Source organism: Lagenorhynchus albirostris, chromosome 8, assembly GCF_949774975.1.
Source record: "Lagenorhynchus albirostris chromosome 8, mLagAlb1.1, whole genome shotgun sequence".
NCBI classification, from domain to species: Eukaryota; Metazoa; Chordata; class Mammalia; order Artiodactyla; family Delphinidae; genus Lagenorhynchus; species Lagenorhynchus albirostris.
The window spans coordinates 96,305,968-96,323,030 of NC_083102.1; the positions used below are offsets into that span (position 1 = coordinate 96,305,968).

The following is a 17,063-nucleotide window of genomic DNA, read 5'->3' on the forward strand; positions in this document are numbered from 1 at the left end:
AGTGTTCTGGCCACCCCAGCCCTGGGCCTGCGAGGACCAGCTGCCACCCCATTCACAAAGGCCTATCCACAGAGCTGGGCGTTACAGAGTGCCCTGCTGATTGACCGAGCTCCCTGGTGGACCAGCGTTGCTCCACGCCCAGACCCACGGCATGCGGGGCTGCGGCAAGGACCAGGCGGCCGCTGGCCTCCTACCTTGAAGCCCTGCCCCTCGCGGGGATTGGCTCTGGCTGCTCCCCACCTCCGCCCAGGGCTCATCCTACTTCTGTGGTCCTTCCCGAGTCCTCCCCGTGGTCAGATATGAGCATTGCAGTCATGCCACTTGGCATCCATGCTAGTGGAGGGTGAGGGCGACACGTGGGGTGGAGATAGAACGATGGGCTGCGAGCCTGTTGGACCAGCGTGCTCTCTTGGCTGCCCTGCCTTGTTCCAGATCCTTCTGGGAAACTGGGCAGGGGTGCGACCTTCTGGGGCCGCACCCAGTGGCCGTCCACCTAAGCCTCTCAGCTCCCTCCTCCTCCTGCAGCAGGGTCCCCTGAGGCTGGGCCCACAGCTCTGCCCGCCCCTGGTAGACAGGTGGGCCCTCCCACCAGGACTAGCCATGCTCCGAGATCCTGGGTGGTCCTGACCGAGGTCCCTGGCCCCACAAGCCCTAGCCCGAGCTGCTCACCATCTCAGCAGTGCCCGTCATGGCGTCCTCGGGGATGGAGTACATCTGGTGCTTGGTTTTCACACTCCACTGTCCCTCCTCCCCTTCCCCCACCTTCACAAGCATCACCCTGAAGTTGGTGCCGCCCAGGTCCAGGGAGAGGAAATCCCCGACTTCTGCAGCCACAGAGAGAAGCACATCAGTCTCATGGGCACCGCCGGGCAGGAGCCCCCAAACTGGGAGAGGAGGAGGGGAAGGCATGGTGGGGGGACCAGAAGAGCTGGACGAGGGGCCCCCGATGCCAGACATCTGGGGGACCCCAGGATAAACTGTGGAAAGGGCAAAGGTGAACTGGGGAAGGCAGCAGGAATCCCTTGTCTTGGGTTGAAGCTGCCCCCAGCCCAGGGCCCACCTGAAGACCTAGGAAAATGGCCCGGACTCAGGATTGGGCTGGGAGTCCCCCAGATGACTGCGGGAAACCAGTTTCTCATTGTGAGATGAAGAGAGCCAGTTTCCTGAGGCCAGAGTGAGCCTGAAGGCCCCAGGGCTGGGCCAGCGGAGCAGAGGGTGAGACCTGGCTGGTGTCTGGGGCACAGCATTTTGGGGAGCTGACTCGGGGCTGCTGGGGACAGTCAGGGCTGTTAGGAAGGGCCTGGGGCACTTCTCCCTGCTGGGGCCAGGGGAGAGCTGCCTCTGGATGAGGACCTGATGGTTCCCATGTGAGTCCCATCCCTGCCCCACCCTGGACCGCGGTACCTGAGCCTTCCGGGGTAGAGCGCACGTAGGTGGGCAGCATCTTCACACTGGCCTCCTTGTGTGTCTCCAGCCTCAGGCCTCGGTCCATCTCCTTCTGCATCCGCCTCATCACCTTCTTCAAGTCCTCGTCCTGCAGCTGGAACTCCGCCAGGATCTGTTCCACCTGCACAGGGAGGGAGATGGGGAACAGCTGGGCGGACGAGGGGCTGTGCAGTACGGGGAAGGGGGACCACAGAGTGTGTGTTTCCCCCCCACACCGACGGTCTCCTTTTGCCCCCTGACCCTGGGTCCAGGATGGCCCATCATTTCAAACTACCACAGTTACAACCAGTTGAAAAATTAAGACAGCACAGTTCCAACGCCAGCTTCCAAACAAATGCAGCTTGGGGCGTGTTGGGGGGTGAGGGGCAGAGGGCAGACATGGCACCTCCCTTTGTACCCCTGATTCAGGCCAGGGGAGGAGGGAGGCGCTAACCAGGAGAGTGAGTGAGACACGGGCTGGAGGAGCCCGCCTGGAGGGCGATGGGCAGCTGGCGTTACTGTCTAAAAGATCCGATCGTTATACCTCTAGGAATCTATGCTAAGGGAGTTAGTGGGCCAGTGCGTACACATGTTCATAAGTGATGGTCAAGACACACTACTCAGAGGTGAAAGTTAGTTAGAGGTGTCTGGTGGACTAAAGCATGGCAGTCCATAGCCTGGAAGGCGCTGAGGCCCTCAGAGGGAGGAGAGGTCCCTATACGTTGACAGGAGGGAGGCTGGTACACAAAAGCTCAGATTCAATACTGCCATTCCCGTGAGTGTGGACGGCCTGGGTTGGGTTCTCCTCCCGCACCCTCTGGGGGAGTGGCCGCTTGCTCATCCCTTCATGGTGGCATGACACTGGGCTTAAACACCGTGCCCATGCCCACTAGTCCCCCGGAAGCAGGGACCCTGCTCTGACCTTGCGTGTGGACCGTGGTGTGGTTGCCCTTTCCCCTTTGCACAACAGCACGTGTTCATGGAGAGAAGACCACTTTGATTCCCTACATATTTGGACCAACAAGGAAAGGGAGGCTACTTGAATAAAAGCCGTGGGTCCGCCCTTCAAAAAACTCCTACTCTCTCGCTGGTAGTTTTCCATGTAAGCTCGGGGGGTGGAGATGCTCCGAATTCCGATCAGGAGACAACAGAGCTGCTTGCCCCTTCTTCCTCGGTTTTTAGAGCCCACATTTTGTTGGGGGCCTGGGGAGCTATCACATCAAAGGAAGATGGCCCCTTCCTAGGCCCAGGGGACAGCCCGTGACTGAGCTAAGCCCAGCCCAGCTATCTTATCCCCTTTTGCTGGTGACTTGGTTTAGAGATGGGCATGTGGCCCAGTTCTGGCCAGTGTCAGGTGAAGGGAAGCCTGATTCTAGCAGGAGGGGGGCCTTCTGGGAAGGTCAGTGCGCCTCTAACTTTGTGAACATAGCTGTATGAGGGTGTGTTGACTGGCACTGCAGCAGCTATCCTGAACCACGAGGAGACAAGGCTGAAGAGAAAAGGCTGTTAGCATATTATAGATGGCAGAGAAGAGAGACAGAGTGAGCCCAGCCCTGATGACATCACTGATGTGCTGAGCCAACCCTGGACCCACCCACCTCCAAGTGCCGGTTGTGGGAATAGATACTAATCACTTAAGGCCACAGTCAGTCAGGTCTTTAGTTTCCTGCAGCCCAAAGCATTCCTAATGCATACAGATCCTTACTCAGGAGCGAATTCTCTTACCAAGACCTCACACTTAGAATTTAAACCCAGGGAAGGTCACAAAGGGATGGGCCTGACAGAGTCTATGACAAGACACACAGAGTCAAACACCAGTATTTGCTAAGCCATTCTGCAGCTCTGGGGTGAGCTACAGCCCCAGATGGGGTGAGGGTGCAGCCCACCCCAAGGCCGTCCTGGCAGGACACACCCCCGGAGAGGCCCTCACGCTCTGTGAAACAATCCAGGCTGTCCTCAGAGGCCCATGCCTACAGCCTGGCCTTGTCTCTGTTTCTTTCACACACTTTCAAGTAAAAGGCGCCAGGAAGGAACAGTAACATTAACATTTGCTGAATCCTTCCAATACGCCAGGCTCTGAGGTGAGTGCACTACACAAGCTGCCTTTCTTTCATCCTTGACACGGCTCGGGGGCAGGGCTGGCATCCGCTCATCTTCTAGATGCAGCCACTTGCAGCCAGCACACAGAGTGAGGCCAGCACCCAAAGCCACGCACTCAAGGGCCGCTGTCAGAAGTCCTCAAGAGGCTGCCCGGCATCTCTCCCAAAACAGAACTGTAAGACATCACGGCTCTTAACAAAAGCGATGCTGATCCTGCAGAGGTCCAGCCCGCAGGCCCCGCTGGGCTCCATCCCCTCCCTCTCCGTCATGGCAGCCCAGCCAGTGGCCTCGAGCCTGGACTCATGAGGGGCTGTGACCCAATGGCTTCACCCTCTGTGTCCAGGCCCATGTGGGCAGAGTTTGGGAAGGGTGCTGGAAGGTTCCATGGCTGCAGTCCAACACTCCAGGCGGCCACAGGCTCACACGGGCCTCCAGAAACCCTCCCTGGGACCGTGGGGAGCGTCCTCCATGGTGGGTGCGAGCCCCTTTCTCGGGTGCATTGGGGCCTGCAGACACCACAGTTAGCCTGCAACCCTGAGAGGAGGCACTCCGACCTCACCCCCAAGGCTGCATGTCTAGGCGGACGCCAGTTGGGTTCAAGTCACGGGGCAGAGGCCTGCCTCACAGACCCCGTGGAAACATCCCCAGAAGCAGGCACTGTGCACCAGGCCCCGCTTGGGGCATCCCCAGTTCTCCCTTACGCTTAATCCCCCTAGAACCCAAGTATTTTATTATCTCCACTTCCTTTCCAAGGCCACAGATCTAGACGGCTCAGAGCTGGCTTTGAACCCAGGTGCTGGCTCTGAGCCCACCTCCCCTCCCTACCCCGCTGGGCTGCCCAGCCCTTCCCTGAGCGCAGGCTGGGTGTCCGTGCAAGCTGGCTTAAAGGTCTTGCCGAGCAGCCTAGGAACCCCAAGAAGCCACCTGTCCCCCCCAGGTCACAGAAGAACAAAGCACAGACAGAGCCTGTCCCCCCAGCCCTGCCCCCATAGCTGCACCACTGCCTGCTCACCAGGAGGTCACAGGACACAGCATCAGGGCTCACGGCTGCACCCAAACATGGTGGGAGGGGGTCGCCTCCCTGAGCAACTCTCTTACTCCCCAGGCAGGGCCACTGCCACCATCTGATAGTGCCACAGCCCCCCAGGACTCCGGCTTCTGGTGCCCCGGCCCGGGGCTTTGCAGGAGAAGAGCCAGACTGCCCAGTGCCCTCTGGCTCTCCGGGGTCCTCCCATCCTGGCTCTCCTGGGACTCTCCAGGAGAGTCTGAAGCTGGCGGGTTGCAGACACACTTCCCCAGGAGTATGCGGCAACTGGCCCAGGGTCACCCACTGTGTGTACACAGCCATCCCATGGCTGCAGCTGGGCCCACGCAGGGCTCATACTGCCCTCCAGGACACTGGGATGGGTTCTGGAGCCCATGGGGCACCCAGCGTTTGCCCAGGGGCCCCATGCCTTGGCCCTCTGGGGCCCGTCCACTGCTGTGCAGGTGTGGGAAGCCCTCTCAGACCTTTCCCTGTCTCCTCATCTGTCAAATACAAGCCCCACAGGATGTCCTGCCATCTTTCCTGAGCCCTTGGGGCGGGGTCCCAAAACACTGACTGTGGCATAAATGGGGCAGGTGTCCCCAGCCGAGCCCCACCAGCCCCGTCATCCCTGCCCAACCAGCTTGGCCCCTCCCACTTTGCTTCCAACCTGTACAGCCCATGGCCTTGTCCAGACCCGTGTCCTTAAGGACTGTCCTCATACTGATGGCTGAGCGCTAGGAGGGGACGTTCTGCAGACTGAGAAGGGGTGGGTTGGGCGGGGGAAATCCGCCTGGTCTCTGCCGGCACGTTGGCGTGTCTGTTAGCCAAGGGGAGATGGATGCCAAGTAGCAGTTGAATAGTGAGGCCAGAGCACAGGGGACAGCCTAGCACTGTCAGCCCCAGGAACAAGTCCCCTAGAAGACGCTGTCCCTGGAGACCCCTCCTGGAGAGGCTGGACAGTGGGTATCGGGAGGGACCAGCTGCCTCTTAGCCTCCGCACCTCTGCGCCTCCTTCCAAGGGGTCCAGAGCTCCCCCTAACCTCCACTCTACCAAACCACTTGCCCTACCCACACAGGAAGAACCTGCCCCAGCCATGGCCCTGGGGACCACTTGCCCTGGCTTTGGGGTGACCCTTACCAGATTCAAAGCTGTCTGGACCCAGCTCCTTGTGGCCTCCATCGCCAACTCTCTGAGGCGCCAAAAGGTAGGTTTGCGGGGAGGTAGAGACACTCCTGTCTGCGGAGGCGCAGGGCTGGGCTGCAGGCCGGGAGTCTGAGGCCCGCCCGTGCAGGCGCAAGCCGCCTAGCCGGGGAGTTGCCCGCGCAGGCCGCCCAGGGCTTCTGCAGAGAGCATTCAGCAGCTGGCTGTTGAAATACTCAGCCTCCCGCCACCGGGTCAGACAGGGCCAAAAGGGCAGACGAGGCCTGCCTGGAGTGAGGGGTGACAAGGGCCACGAGGGGAGGGCTGTGGGGTGGCGCCCCATGCCTTCAGCCCACCGGGTGGGGACTCGTTGCCCAGAGTTTCTGCGGAAGGGGCAGAACCGTTCTATATGGGCTCCAGTGCTTGGATGTGCCAGGGCGGCAGTCATCACGCTGCTCGGGTCAGGAAAGCACGTTGCAGAGCCGGGCGGACGGGGCGGGGCTGCTGAGGGGCTGGCCCCATGCAGGTCGAAGGGTCTGGGCTTGCTCTTGGACCACGGGGATCCCTGGCTAATTTTCACCTGGGGCCTGTCCTGTACTCGGGAGGGGAGACAGGCTGGTGGCTGGGAGGCCAGGCCTGAGGCCCTGAGCAAGGCAGGCTCCTCGTGAAGCAGGGCTGCAGAGGGCAGGGACCTCCTGGGCCGCTCCTCTCCTGAGCCCTCAGAGCCCTGCCGTGTGGCCAGTCAGGATCGGTTGGCAGGATTGGTTAAGGGGGGCGGGGGTTGCACGAAAGACCTCGGTTGGGTCATTGAGAGCCAGGCTCAGGCCCTGGGCAGAGGCTGGACTGGAGGGTTGGGGTGAGGGATGGTGGTAGGTGGGGCCAGGAGGTGGGGTGGGGAGGGGAGGGGAGGGGTGGGGAGGGGAGGGGTGGGGAAGTGAGGGGGAGCAGATGGAGGCGGGGTGGGCACCACCCTGATGACTGGCCCCACCCCCACCCAGGGCCATCTGCCTCCACCAAGTAGAAAATGCTTGTTTTCATCAGGGGTCTTCAACTGTAAATCGTCAAAACCTGCCTCAAAAGGCCGGGAAAGTCATCCTTGGGTTTTGCGTCTGCAAAATCCAGGCCAGAGCTCGCTCTGAGAGCCACCCCCCTTCCCCACTCCCAGCTCCCTGCCCGGACCTGCCAGAAGCTGCCGAGCCCTGTAAAAGGAGCAAGAGCTCAGGAGTGGGCGGGGTTGGGGAGCGGTAGCCTGACAGGATGCCAGGCTCTCCCGCCAATGGCCAGTGTGGTCATCCCTGAGGAAGCCCCTGACATGATTGATCCCCTTCCCAAAATAGAGCCCCAAGGGCTTCACCAAACCCACATGTGACAGATCACTGTCCCCCCAGCCCCTGGCTCTGAGCCACTGTTTGCACAGGGTGGGCAGGGCTCACCCCTGGGTTTGGAGTTGGGGGCCTTCTGCACCAGCCAGGCCAAGAAGCAGCTGCTCTTCTCTTGGTCCAGGCACATAGCACCTGAGAAGACGATCAAAATCCTCCCGCTCTCCTCTGGGAAGTGGGAGAGGACAGGGCTGGGCAGAGATCAGTGGGGCCCTTTCTTGTTTGCTGGACTTCCAGTGTCCTCTCTGGCTTGCACTTTGACCAGCAAGCACCCCTCACCAGAGCCCTTTCCTGGGGCCGCCTCCTTGCATTCCCCAGCACCTGTGAGGGCAGGAAGGAAGGCGTCCAACAGCCCCACTTCCCCATACTAGTTAATCCTCCGGAGCCAGACTCTCGTGCATCATGCCAGCTCTCCTGGGCTCCCACCACAAGAGGTGTGCCCTGTCTCACCGCTTCCTGTTTAGGTGAGGGAGTGACCCCAGAGGGTCAACACTGGGCTGGGGTCAAGGATCCCTGCAGCAAGGGATAGACCTGTCCAGAGAAGAGGGGCCAGGAGAGGGAGGGCCTCAGAGACGATGGCTCCAGAGGGATGCCCAGGACATAATTAGAGTCTTCAATATCTCAAGGGTTGTCCTGAGGAGGTTGAATGAATGTGGTTTCTGCTTAGACTTTCCCCCCCAAAAAAAACCAGAACTGCACAACAATGGGCTAGGATGTCTCAGCAGATAGTGAGCTCCCGACTTAATAGGGAGAGAGAGATGTGGGGCATCTGAGAGCAGGACCAGAGGGACTTTTCTCTATGTCCCAGTTGGTACCCTCATCTCTCGGTTGCTCAAGGAGCTGACTGACAGGCATGATTTAATTTTCTTTGTAATTTATCTCTAGGAAATAATCTGACAAATTCGGAGATGGATATTCCAGGTTACTCTTTCTAGGATCCAAAAATGGGACATAATCCTCACACCCAACCTTAGGAAATTGTCTAAATAAATTATGCTACATTTATATGCAGTCATTTAAAATGGTAAGATTGATCGGCCTCTATTGGCATGGAAAGATGTTCATGACATCCTGTTTAAAGAGAATGTGGTGGCTACCCTCCAAAAGGGCCTCCAATGAGCCCCATGTCTTGCATTCAACCCCCTGGGTAGGCTCCATCCATGCTGAATAGGTCTGGCCTATGTTACTAATAAGCTATTGCAGAAATGACAGAGTGTGACTTGTGAGGCTAGGCCATCAAAGACACTGAGGCTTCTGCTTTTCTCTCTATTGGATTCTTTACTCTGGGGGAAGCCAGCACCAGATCATGAGGACATTCAGGTTGTATTGGGAGGTCCACTGAGAAAAACTGAGACCTCCTGACAATGGGCATCTCCAACTTGCCAGGCAGGTGAGTGAGCCACCTTGGGAGCCAATGCAACAGCCACCGTCGAGCCTTCGGGTGATGCCACCCCAGACAACATTTTGGCTAAAACCTCAGGAGAGACACCGAGCCAGAGCACCCTAGCTGAGCCACTCCTGGACTCCTGACCCACAGAGACAGTGTGAGATAATAAAGGTTTGTTTTTTCAAGCCACTAAATTTCCAGGTAGTTTTTTACATAGCAATAGAAGACAAATAGAAAAAACAGTTATAAAATATAGCATGATTCATTTTTGTCATGTATATGTGTATTATATGTAATATACACATGGGAGGAAATACAGAAAAATGGTAATAGTAGTTATCTTGATAATGGAAATATGAGTGACTTAATTTTCCTCTTTGCTTATCTGTATGTCCTAAGTTTTTCTGCAATGAATGTGTATTAATGGAGTACTGTTTTAAAATCAGGTTAAAAAATAAAAAGTTTGGGCCTTATCTGCTATTTTTGCACAGAGGCTCTGATGCCCAGACTCTGAAGGATGCGGGCTCAGAGTTAAATGTGTCAAATTGCCGGCCCCCATATTCCAGTGGGAAAGAAAGTGGGGCTGGGATCTGGAGGTGCCAGCCCCTCCCCAATGGCCTGATGGCCCTCGGCACCAGCTGGGCAACAGTGTGGGCACTCCCTGACCTGAAGCAATGGGGCCTGGAGGTCAGCATGGTGTTGCACGTGTTTGCCTACAGCAGGGTTGACTGGAGACTCGCTGTGCCCTTGTGTAAGGGCAGGCCAGGGGCCTGGTGGTGAGAGGGTGTCAGGCAATGTGGCCATGTCAGGGATACAGGCAACGGGGAGAGGAGACAAGAGACAGCAGAGTGGGCTGGGGTCATGATAACCACAGCTGGTGAGTACCCAGTGGCTTCCACGTGCTGGCTGCTGTGCTAGATGCTTATGTGGATCACAACTGGCCTGAAAGCCCAGGGCAGTCATTTTAAATGTGGGGAAACTGAGGCCCGTGGGAGTTAAGGGAGTTCCAAGATACCACAGCCATTAGTGACTTGGCCAGGATTTGCCTACAGCCCAGCCTGACTCCAGGTGTACTGGAAGATTAGTCTTCCTGACTAGAGGGGGAGGGCTCCTTCAGGGCCAAGCACATGCTGAGGGTCCGGAAACAGCCTCTGGAGCTGCTTCCATGCTGGAGCGTCAGCTGGTGGGGCTGGGACAGCAGCAGCTGCCAGGGTCTGCATGGCATGGTGCAGCCTCTGACAGCAGGTGGGCCTGGAGGCCTGGGGCCAGGTTTCAGGGGGACACCTAAGGGCTGTGGCCATGGGAGGGGTAGGGGAAGAGGGTGGGTGAGGAACAGGGAGTGTCCTGCGCATTGGTTGGGGAGGGGGAGGCAGGCTGTGGGACCATCCAGGACCCGTACAAGGAAGGCAGGATAACGCTGGGGTGACACAGGAACACGAGGTCACCAGCCTGAGTCGGAAAACTGCAGTTCACTGGCCGTAGGACTTGGGCAAGTCCCTTAGTTTCTGGGCCTCAGCTTCCTCATCAGTAAAGTGGACTTACCTACCTCATAGGGCTATTGAGGAGATTCAATGGGATAATGTAGCTAAGACTCTTGGCAATACAAGTTGTTCAATAATTTGTAGTTATTTTTACTACCAAAGGATGCTTTAGCCCCTGGGTCAGAGTTTAGAATACAGGCCGTCCAAAGCTCTAGATCTCTAGCAGGTCCTAATCCAAAGCCCCACCCCCATGCCTGCTGATTATTTTGGTGTTCTAAAGGAGACAGACACGTGGCACAGCCTCTTGGATTCCACTCCCACAGTAAATCAATGAAGCTTCTTGTCTGGAAAGAGGATGCCGTCACAGAAAATGGTGAAGTAGGAAGTTCCAGAGATGAGTCCCTCCACCAAAACAACCACTACACTAGAAAAAAATGATCAAAATAAACCTGATTGGACACTTATAGAACCAGGGGAGTGCTTGATGAAAGGAGAGTTTGCTGATGGCTTGTAAGTGAGTAGTGGACACAAACCAGCTACCAGCCCCATTCCCCACCATGGCCATGGGAATGGCACCCGTGTTCCTTGGGCAGTCAGGACCTTGGGCTGTGCATTTTGGTTGATCTGGTGGTTCCCTGAGGGCTCAGTACAGAGCTTGCCTTTGTTTCATCCTCCTCAGGCTGCAGCAGCCTCCCTGGTGGCATTTAGCAGAAGAGTTAAAGAGACATACGTAACAGTTTAAATTTTTTTGTATTGTTTTGTTTTTTGGATCCAGACATTTAAGGATTTCTCTGTCAGGTCACAGGCTGACTGCAGAGAAATCAGAACAGAAACTTCAGTGAACATATACAACAGGAAATACGGATTTTGAAAAAAAAAAGTTTGGATAAGTCACTATACAAATGAACAACTGCAGTCCTCAACAAGCAACAAAACCAATCTTTACAGAGGGGGAGAACCTGACTTCCAGAATTACCACAATATAGTACTCAACAAAAAATTAGAAAGCATCCAAAGAAACAGGAAAATACGGCTCATTCACAGGAAAAAAAATCAATAGAAACTATCCCTGAGAAAACCTGAACACCGGAATTTACTAGTCAAACACATTAAATCAACATTGGAATTACCAGTCAAAAAACTTAAGTTAAACATGCTCAATGAGCTAAAGGAAAAGAACTAAAGAAAATTAGAAGAACAATGTATGAAAAAACAGGGAATGATAATTCCCTAGTATTTAAATTATATAAAGGAACCAAATAGAAACTCTGGATCTGAAAAGTACAATAGCTAAAATGAAAAACAACAAAAAAGAAAATGCTAGAGGGCTGTTTTGAGCGGGCAGAAGAAAGAGTCAGTGAACAAGAAGATAAGGCAGTTGAACTTATCCAATCTGCCTAGCAGAAAAAAGAATGAAGTAAAATAAGCAGAACCTGAGAGACCTGTGGGACACCATAAAGCATTCCAATGTAAGAATTGTAGGAGTTCCACGAGGAGAAAAGAGATGGAAGGAGGCAGAAAAAGTAATTGAAGAAATAATGGCTTAACAATTTCCTAAAGTATTTAAAGTATATTCCCTGAAGCATTAAAAATAGGGACTAAAAAATATACTTGTATGCTAATCTTCATAGTAGCATTATTCACAGTGGCCAAAAGGTAGGAACAATCTAACTTTCCATTAACAGATGAATGGATGAAAGAAAAGTATTATTAAATATACTGGGATATTATTCAGCCATAAAAAGGAATGAAGTTCTGACACACTACAACATGGATGGATGTTGAAAACATTATGCTAAGTGAAATAAGCCAGACACAAAATGATAAATATTGTATGATTCTGTTTACATAAAATATCAAAATGGGGCTTCCCTGGTGGTGCAGTGGTTGAGAGTCCGCCTGCCGATGCAGGGGACACGGGTTCATGCCCCGGTCTGGGAGGATCTCACATGCCGCGGAGCGGCTGGGCCCGTGAGCCATGGCTGCTGAGCCTGCGCGTCCAGAGCCTGTGCTCTGCGGCGGGAGAGGCCACAACAGTGAGAGGTCCGCGTACCGCCAAAAAAAAAAAAAAAAAATCAAAATAGGCAAATTCATAGAGACAGAAAGTAGAATAGTTGCTACCTAGGGAATGGTGGGGAGGAATGGGGAGTTACTGAGTTTTCTGCCTGGGATGATGAAAAGGTTTTGGAAAAAGTGATGATAGTTGCACAATATTGTGAACGTAATTAATGCCACTGAATTGTACACTTCAAAAGTGGTTAAAATGGCTAATTTAATGTTTTACATGTTTTGCCACAATAATAAAAGAGAGAATACTAACAAGCTATTTATTTTTATGGTAAAAGCAAGTTTTTTACTGCCCCAAATGGAATCACCACTCAATCACCCTTGCACCTTCGTTCATTCTTTCAACAATGTTTACGAGCAGGTGCCCTGCACACTATATGGATGTGATATGACTTATGAATAGGGTGAGGGAAATCTACTTCTGGATTGCCCCAAACTGGACATAAGCCTGAAGAAGGTTTTGAGAAGGCCCGTTCAGTCATTTCTGTAAACAACAGGTCTCAGACCTGTGGCAAAGACTAATTCTCACTGTGATCTGTTGTTTTGGATGCCACTAAGAGGGGAATAGGGACTAAGAAGAAAGACAACATAAAAACCATGTCGAGGAGAGAGATTTTGGTTGTAGTTACTGTCACCATTTGTCTATTAGCAAATAGATGCGATGCCCTAAGTTTTTGAGGAATTGTATTGCTAATCCCCCCATGAACTTGGCCTGAAAAAGCTTTTTTTTTTTTTGCAGTACGCAGGCCTCTCACTGTTGTGGCCTCTCCCGTTGTGAAGCACAGGCTCCGGACACACAGGCTCAGTGGCTATGGCTCACGGGCCCAGCCGCTCCATGGCACGTGGGATCTTCCCGCACCGGGACACAAACCTGTGTCCCCTGCATCAGCAGGCGGCCTCTCAACCACTGCGCCACCAGGGAAGCCCTGAAAAAGCTTTTGATTGCTTAAGCCACAAGATAATCCTTGGGCCCCCAAACTTTATCAGAAAGAAGTAGGCTGTGAAAGGGTATTACATCATAGAGGATAGTGGTCAAAGAACAATCTCCCAAAGGGTGGGCCCTGGGGCTGCAGAGTCTCCCCCAGAGGGCAGAACTGGAGTCCTACGGAGGAACATGTCCCCACCAGGGCAAGGTCTTCCCAGTCCCTGCCTGGTGAGATTTCATCATCACTATGGATGTCACTTCTTTGTTTTCCATTCTTCCCCTTTCCCAATAGGAATTTGGATTGTGGACACTCTGCCCACTCCCCTGGTCCTGGAGGGAGGGAGGAAGGATGGATGGTGACTCATCTTTCCTTCCCAGACGATGGGACCGTGCTCAGCATTACTTGTACCTGGTGGAGACGCCTGCATCTCCCCCTGGATACAAGGACTGTGTGGGATCTTTTTTTTTTTTTTTTTTTTTTTGCGGTACGCGGGCCTTTCACGGTTACGCGCAGTCTCAGCGGCCATGGCTCACGGGCCCAGCCGCTCCGCGGCATCTTCCCGGACCGGGGCACGAACCAGTGTCCCCTGCATCGGCAGGCGGACTCTCAACCACTGCGCCACCAGCGAAGCCCTGTGTGGGATCTTGACTCATCACCTTTGGGGAGGGATGAATGTGAATTCTAAGTGTAAGAAGAAGGGTACCTGTGGACTGTGGTAGAGATTACCAGCTGTGGGCCAAAATCCATGTCCTCTTTGCCCGCTGTGATAACAACGCCACGTGCATGGCTGGCCCGCCACTCTGTATTCTCAGCCTCTCTTGCTCTGAGATGTACCACCCTGTGTGAGCCTACCATTTCCTGGTCCAGGCTTTCAGAGTGGCTTTTCTAGATTCTTTCTTACCTTTCTGCGGGCTTCATCACACTGATGATGAGGAAGCTTTAGGAGGCAGTGGAGACAAGAAATGTAAGATGCCTGGACTCCTAGATTACCGTGTAGAGGACAACCTGTCAGCCAGCTCACACTTGCATTGACTATCATATGAGCCAGAAATACAGTTCTGCTCTGTAGACCCATTTCCTGTTTTGGTGTTGGTTACAGCAATTAAGCTTGCCCTAATTAATACTCAGAATGATAGCACCAATGAGCAAAAATAGAGCTTGGGAGGGGACTGAATCACTCATTTATTTAACATTATTAAGCACCTAATTTGTGCTTAGTATGAGGTTATGAAAATGACTAGGTTTTAGTTCTCAAGGAGCTTACAATCTAGCAGAAGGAACAAGCAAATAACAAGTACAGACTGATACTGGCAGAGCTACAGAGTCTTGGGGGAACATGGAGGAGACTGATGGGGTTTTCTGGAGAATAGGATTTCTCAGTACTGCTTCCTGCTGCCCTTAATGCATGAGTGGGAAGCGGCCAGCAGAGAAGAACATTCCAGATAGAGGGGCCAACAGGACAAAGTCAGAGGCATTTGGAGAAACACCGATACTTACAGTGGTTTGAAACAACATGCACAGAGGGCACACCCAGGAAATCAGATTGTTGCAAATGGCATTTGGGCTAAACAGGTAATCTGAGTTGGGTTACAGATCCCTTTGAAATGCATAACCATGAGTATACCGAAAATAAAAAGTATGCGTAGGGACTTCCCTGGTGGCGCAGTGGTTGAGAATCTGCCTGCCAATGCAGGGGACACAGGTTTGAGCCCTGGTCCGGGAAGATCCCACATGCCACGGAGCAACTAAGCCCGTGTGCCACACCTACTGAGCCTGCACTCTAGAGCCCGCAAGCCTGCATGCCACAGCTACTGAAGACCGCGCGCCTAGAGGCTGTGCTCCGTAACAAGAGAAGCCACCGCAATGAGAAGCCCGTGCACTGCAACGAAAAGTAGCCTGCTCTCGCCGCAACTACCGAAAGCCCGCGTGCAGCAACTAAGACCCAACAATGAAGACCCAGTGCAGCCAAAAAAAAAAAGTATGGGTAATAGCCAAAGCAATACTCCAAGGAACATTCATGCCCTTAAAGGCACTCACAAAAAAATAAATGGAAAATCAATGAGCAAAGCATTCCTCTCAAGATCTTAAAATCCCCAACACAGAGAAGATAAAGTAAACCTAAGAATAAAGCAATCAGTAATGATAAAAGCAGAAACAAATTGTACAGAAAGCATGCAAACAAAAACAATAGTAAACTTGATTAAGAAATCCCAAACCCAGATCTTTAAAAAGACCAATAAAATAGCAAACACTTGGTCATCTAATCAAGGATAAAAGAAGACACCAATAAATAACTTCAGGGATAAGAAAGAGACATAACCACAGATAAAGAGGAGCTTCAAATGTCTTATGAAAGTTATGTGTAAGACTTGCTTCAATAAATTTTTAAAATCTAGAGAAAAGGGATGATTTTCCAAATAATATGAATTATCAAAATTGACTCAGGAAGATAAGAAAAACCTGAGCAGATGGAGAAAAATAGAAGAAATGTTAATAGATGTCAAAGAACTTCCCTTAACAAGAATACCAGGTGCTGCTAGGTTTGTGTTTGTTTGTGGCTGCTGCCGCTGTTTTCGTATGGCTATGGAAATGTCCAGTGCAAGGCCTGGCCCACAACAAGTCTTAATAAATGCTTATTTAATGACATGATAAGTAGATAAGACTTAATTGGCAGGCAGGGACAGTATGTGAGGGGCCCAAAAGTTGGGGCTGTGTGTTCAACTGCGTCCTGCAGACAGTGGAAGGCCGGATGGTTTATGACAGCAGGCGGACAGGGGGAAGGGAGATGCGGTGGCAGAGGTGGGATGGATGGGGCTGGGAAAATAACAACAACAAACAACAACAACAATAATGGCTGTTTATGTGCTGTGCCAGGTACAGTCATCAAGACACAGAAAGGTAAGTTACTTACCCTTATCACCCTGCAAATATGAGGTTCAAACTCAGGCATTCTGTCTCAATGACTCTTAGTCACTGAGCTATCCAGCCCCAGACGAGCTTGGGGTGCCATCACAGGAAGACTGCAGCGATGGGTGAGGGCTGTTGCCCAAGGGTTCAGCAGTGGGAGCAGAAGGCTGTGAACCCTGTTCATAGAAACATGTTTCCACGTTCCTAATAGGATCCCTGTAGCTTTACTCTCACCGCTTTGGCAAAACCATGTCTGATAAAATGCCTTGTGTCCAGAACATATAAAGAACTCTTACAACTCAATAAGAAGACAATAACCCATTTTTTTTAACATTTTTTGATGTGGACCATTTTTTTTAAGTCTGTATTGAATTTGTTACAATATTGCTTCTGTTTTATGTTTTGGTTATTTGGCCCCAAGCCATGTGGGATCTTAGCTCCCCGACCAGGGATCGAACCCCCACCCCCTGCATTGGAAGTCGAAGTCTTAACCACCGGACCACCAAGGAAGTCCAATAACCCAATTTTTAAAACCTCACAAAGAATGCCCAATAAGCATATGAAAATATGTACCTCATTAGTCAACCAGTGAAATGCCAATTAACACCACAATGCTCTGCCACTGTATACCCACCGGAACGAATAGAAGTTAAAAGATGGCCAAAAGCAAGTGTTGGGGAGGACGTGAAGTTACTGGAGCCCTCAAATATTAGGAATGAAAATGGTACAGCCCACTTTGGAAAAGAGTTTGGTGGTTTCTTCCAAGGTTAAACATCCACTTGCCACCTGACACCACCTGGCATCACTCCTAGATATTTATCCCACCAAATGAAGACGCAAGTCTACACAAAAGCTCATAATTGAATATTCACAGCAGCTTCATTCATTGTAGCCAAACCTGGAAACCCCCCAAATGCCTATTAGCTAGTGAATGAATAAATGGACACATAGCACATCCCTGCAGTGGACCACGGCTCAGCTGTGGAGAGGTAAGAAGGACTGGCAGACTGCTGATATGTGCACAGCATGATGCAAAGTCAAAGAAGACAGACACAAAACACTGTATTCTCAATGATCCCACTTATATAGAAAAGGCAAAACCAAAGGGACAGAAAACAGACCAGTGGTTTCCAGGGTCTGGGAGTGGAGGCGGTGATTGACACCAAGAGGCTGGATGCACAGCCACCATCAAAAAATCTACAAACAATAAATACTAGAGAGGG

General features: G+C 52.3%; 1 protein-coding gene across 8 annotated transcripts in view; it reads right to left on the reverse strand.

Moving 5' to 3' along the window:
- The window catches only part of GCK (glucokinase), a 55,745-nt gene that overhangs the window by 9,187 nt on the left and 29,495 nt on the right, over window positions 1-17,063 (reverse strand). For 4 of the 8 annotated variants that reach the window (XM_060157389.1, XM_060157382.1, XM_060157384.1 and 1 more), the window contains exons 2-3: window positions 1,405-1,567; window positions 670-977 (exon numbers count right to left, since the gene is read on the reverse strand). In XM_060157389.1, the coding sequence (XP_060013372.1) occupies window positions 670-977; window positions 1,405-1,513 (417 nt within the window). In that variant the 5' untranslated portion in view covers window positions 1,514-1,567. Of the gene's footprint in view, window positions 1-669; window positions 978-1,404; window positions 1,568-5,690; window positions 5,894-17,063 lie in introns of those variants that run through there. The other 4 variants (XM_060157386.1, XM_060157387.1, XM_060157383.1 and 1 more) reach the window with 3 other exon arrangements.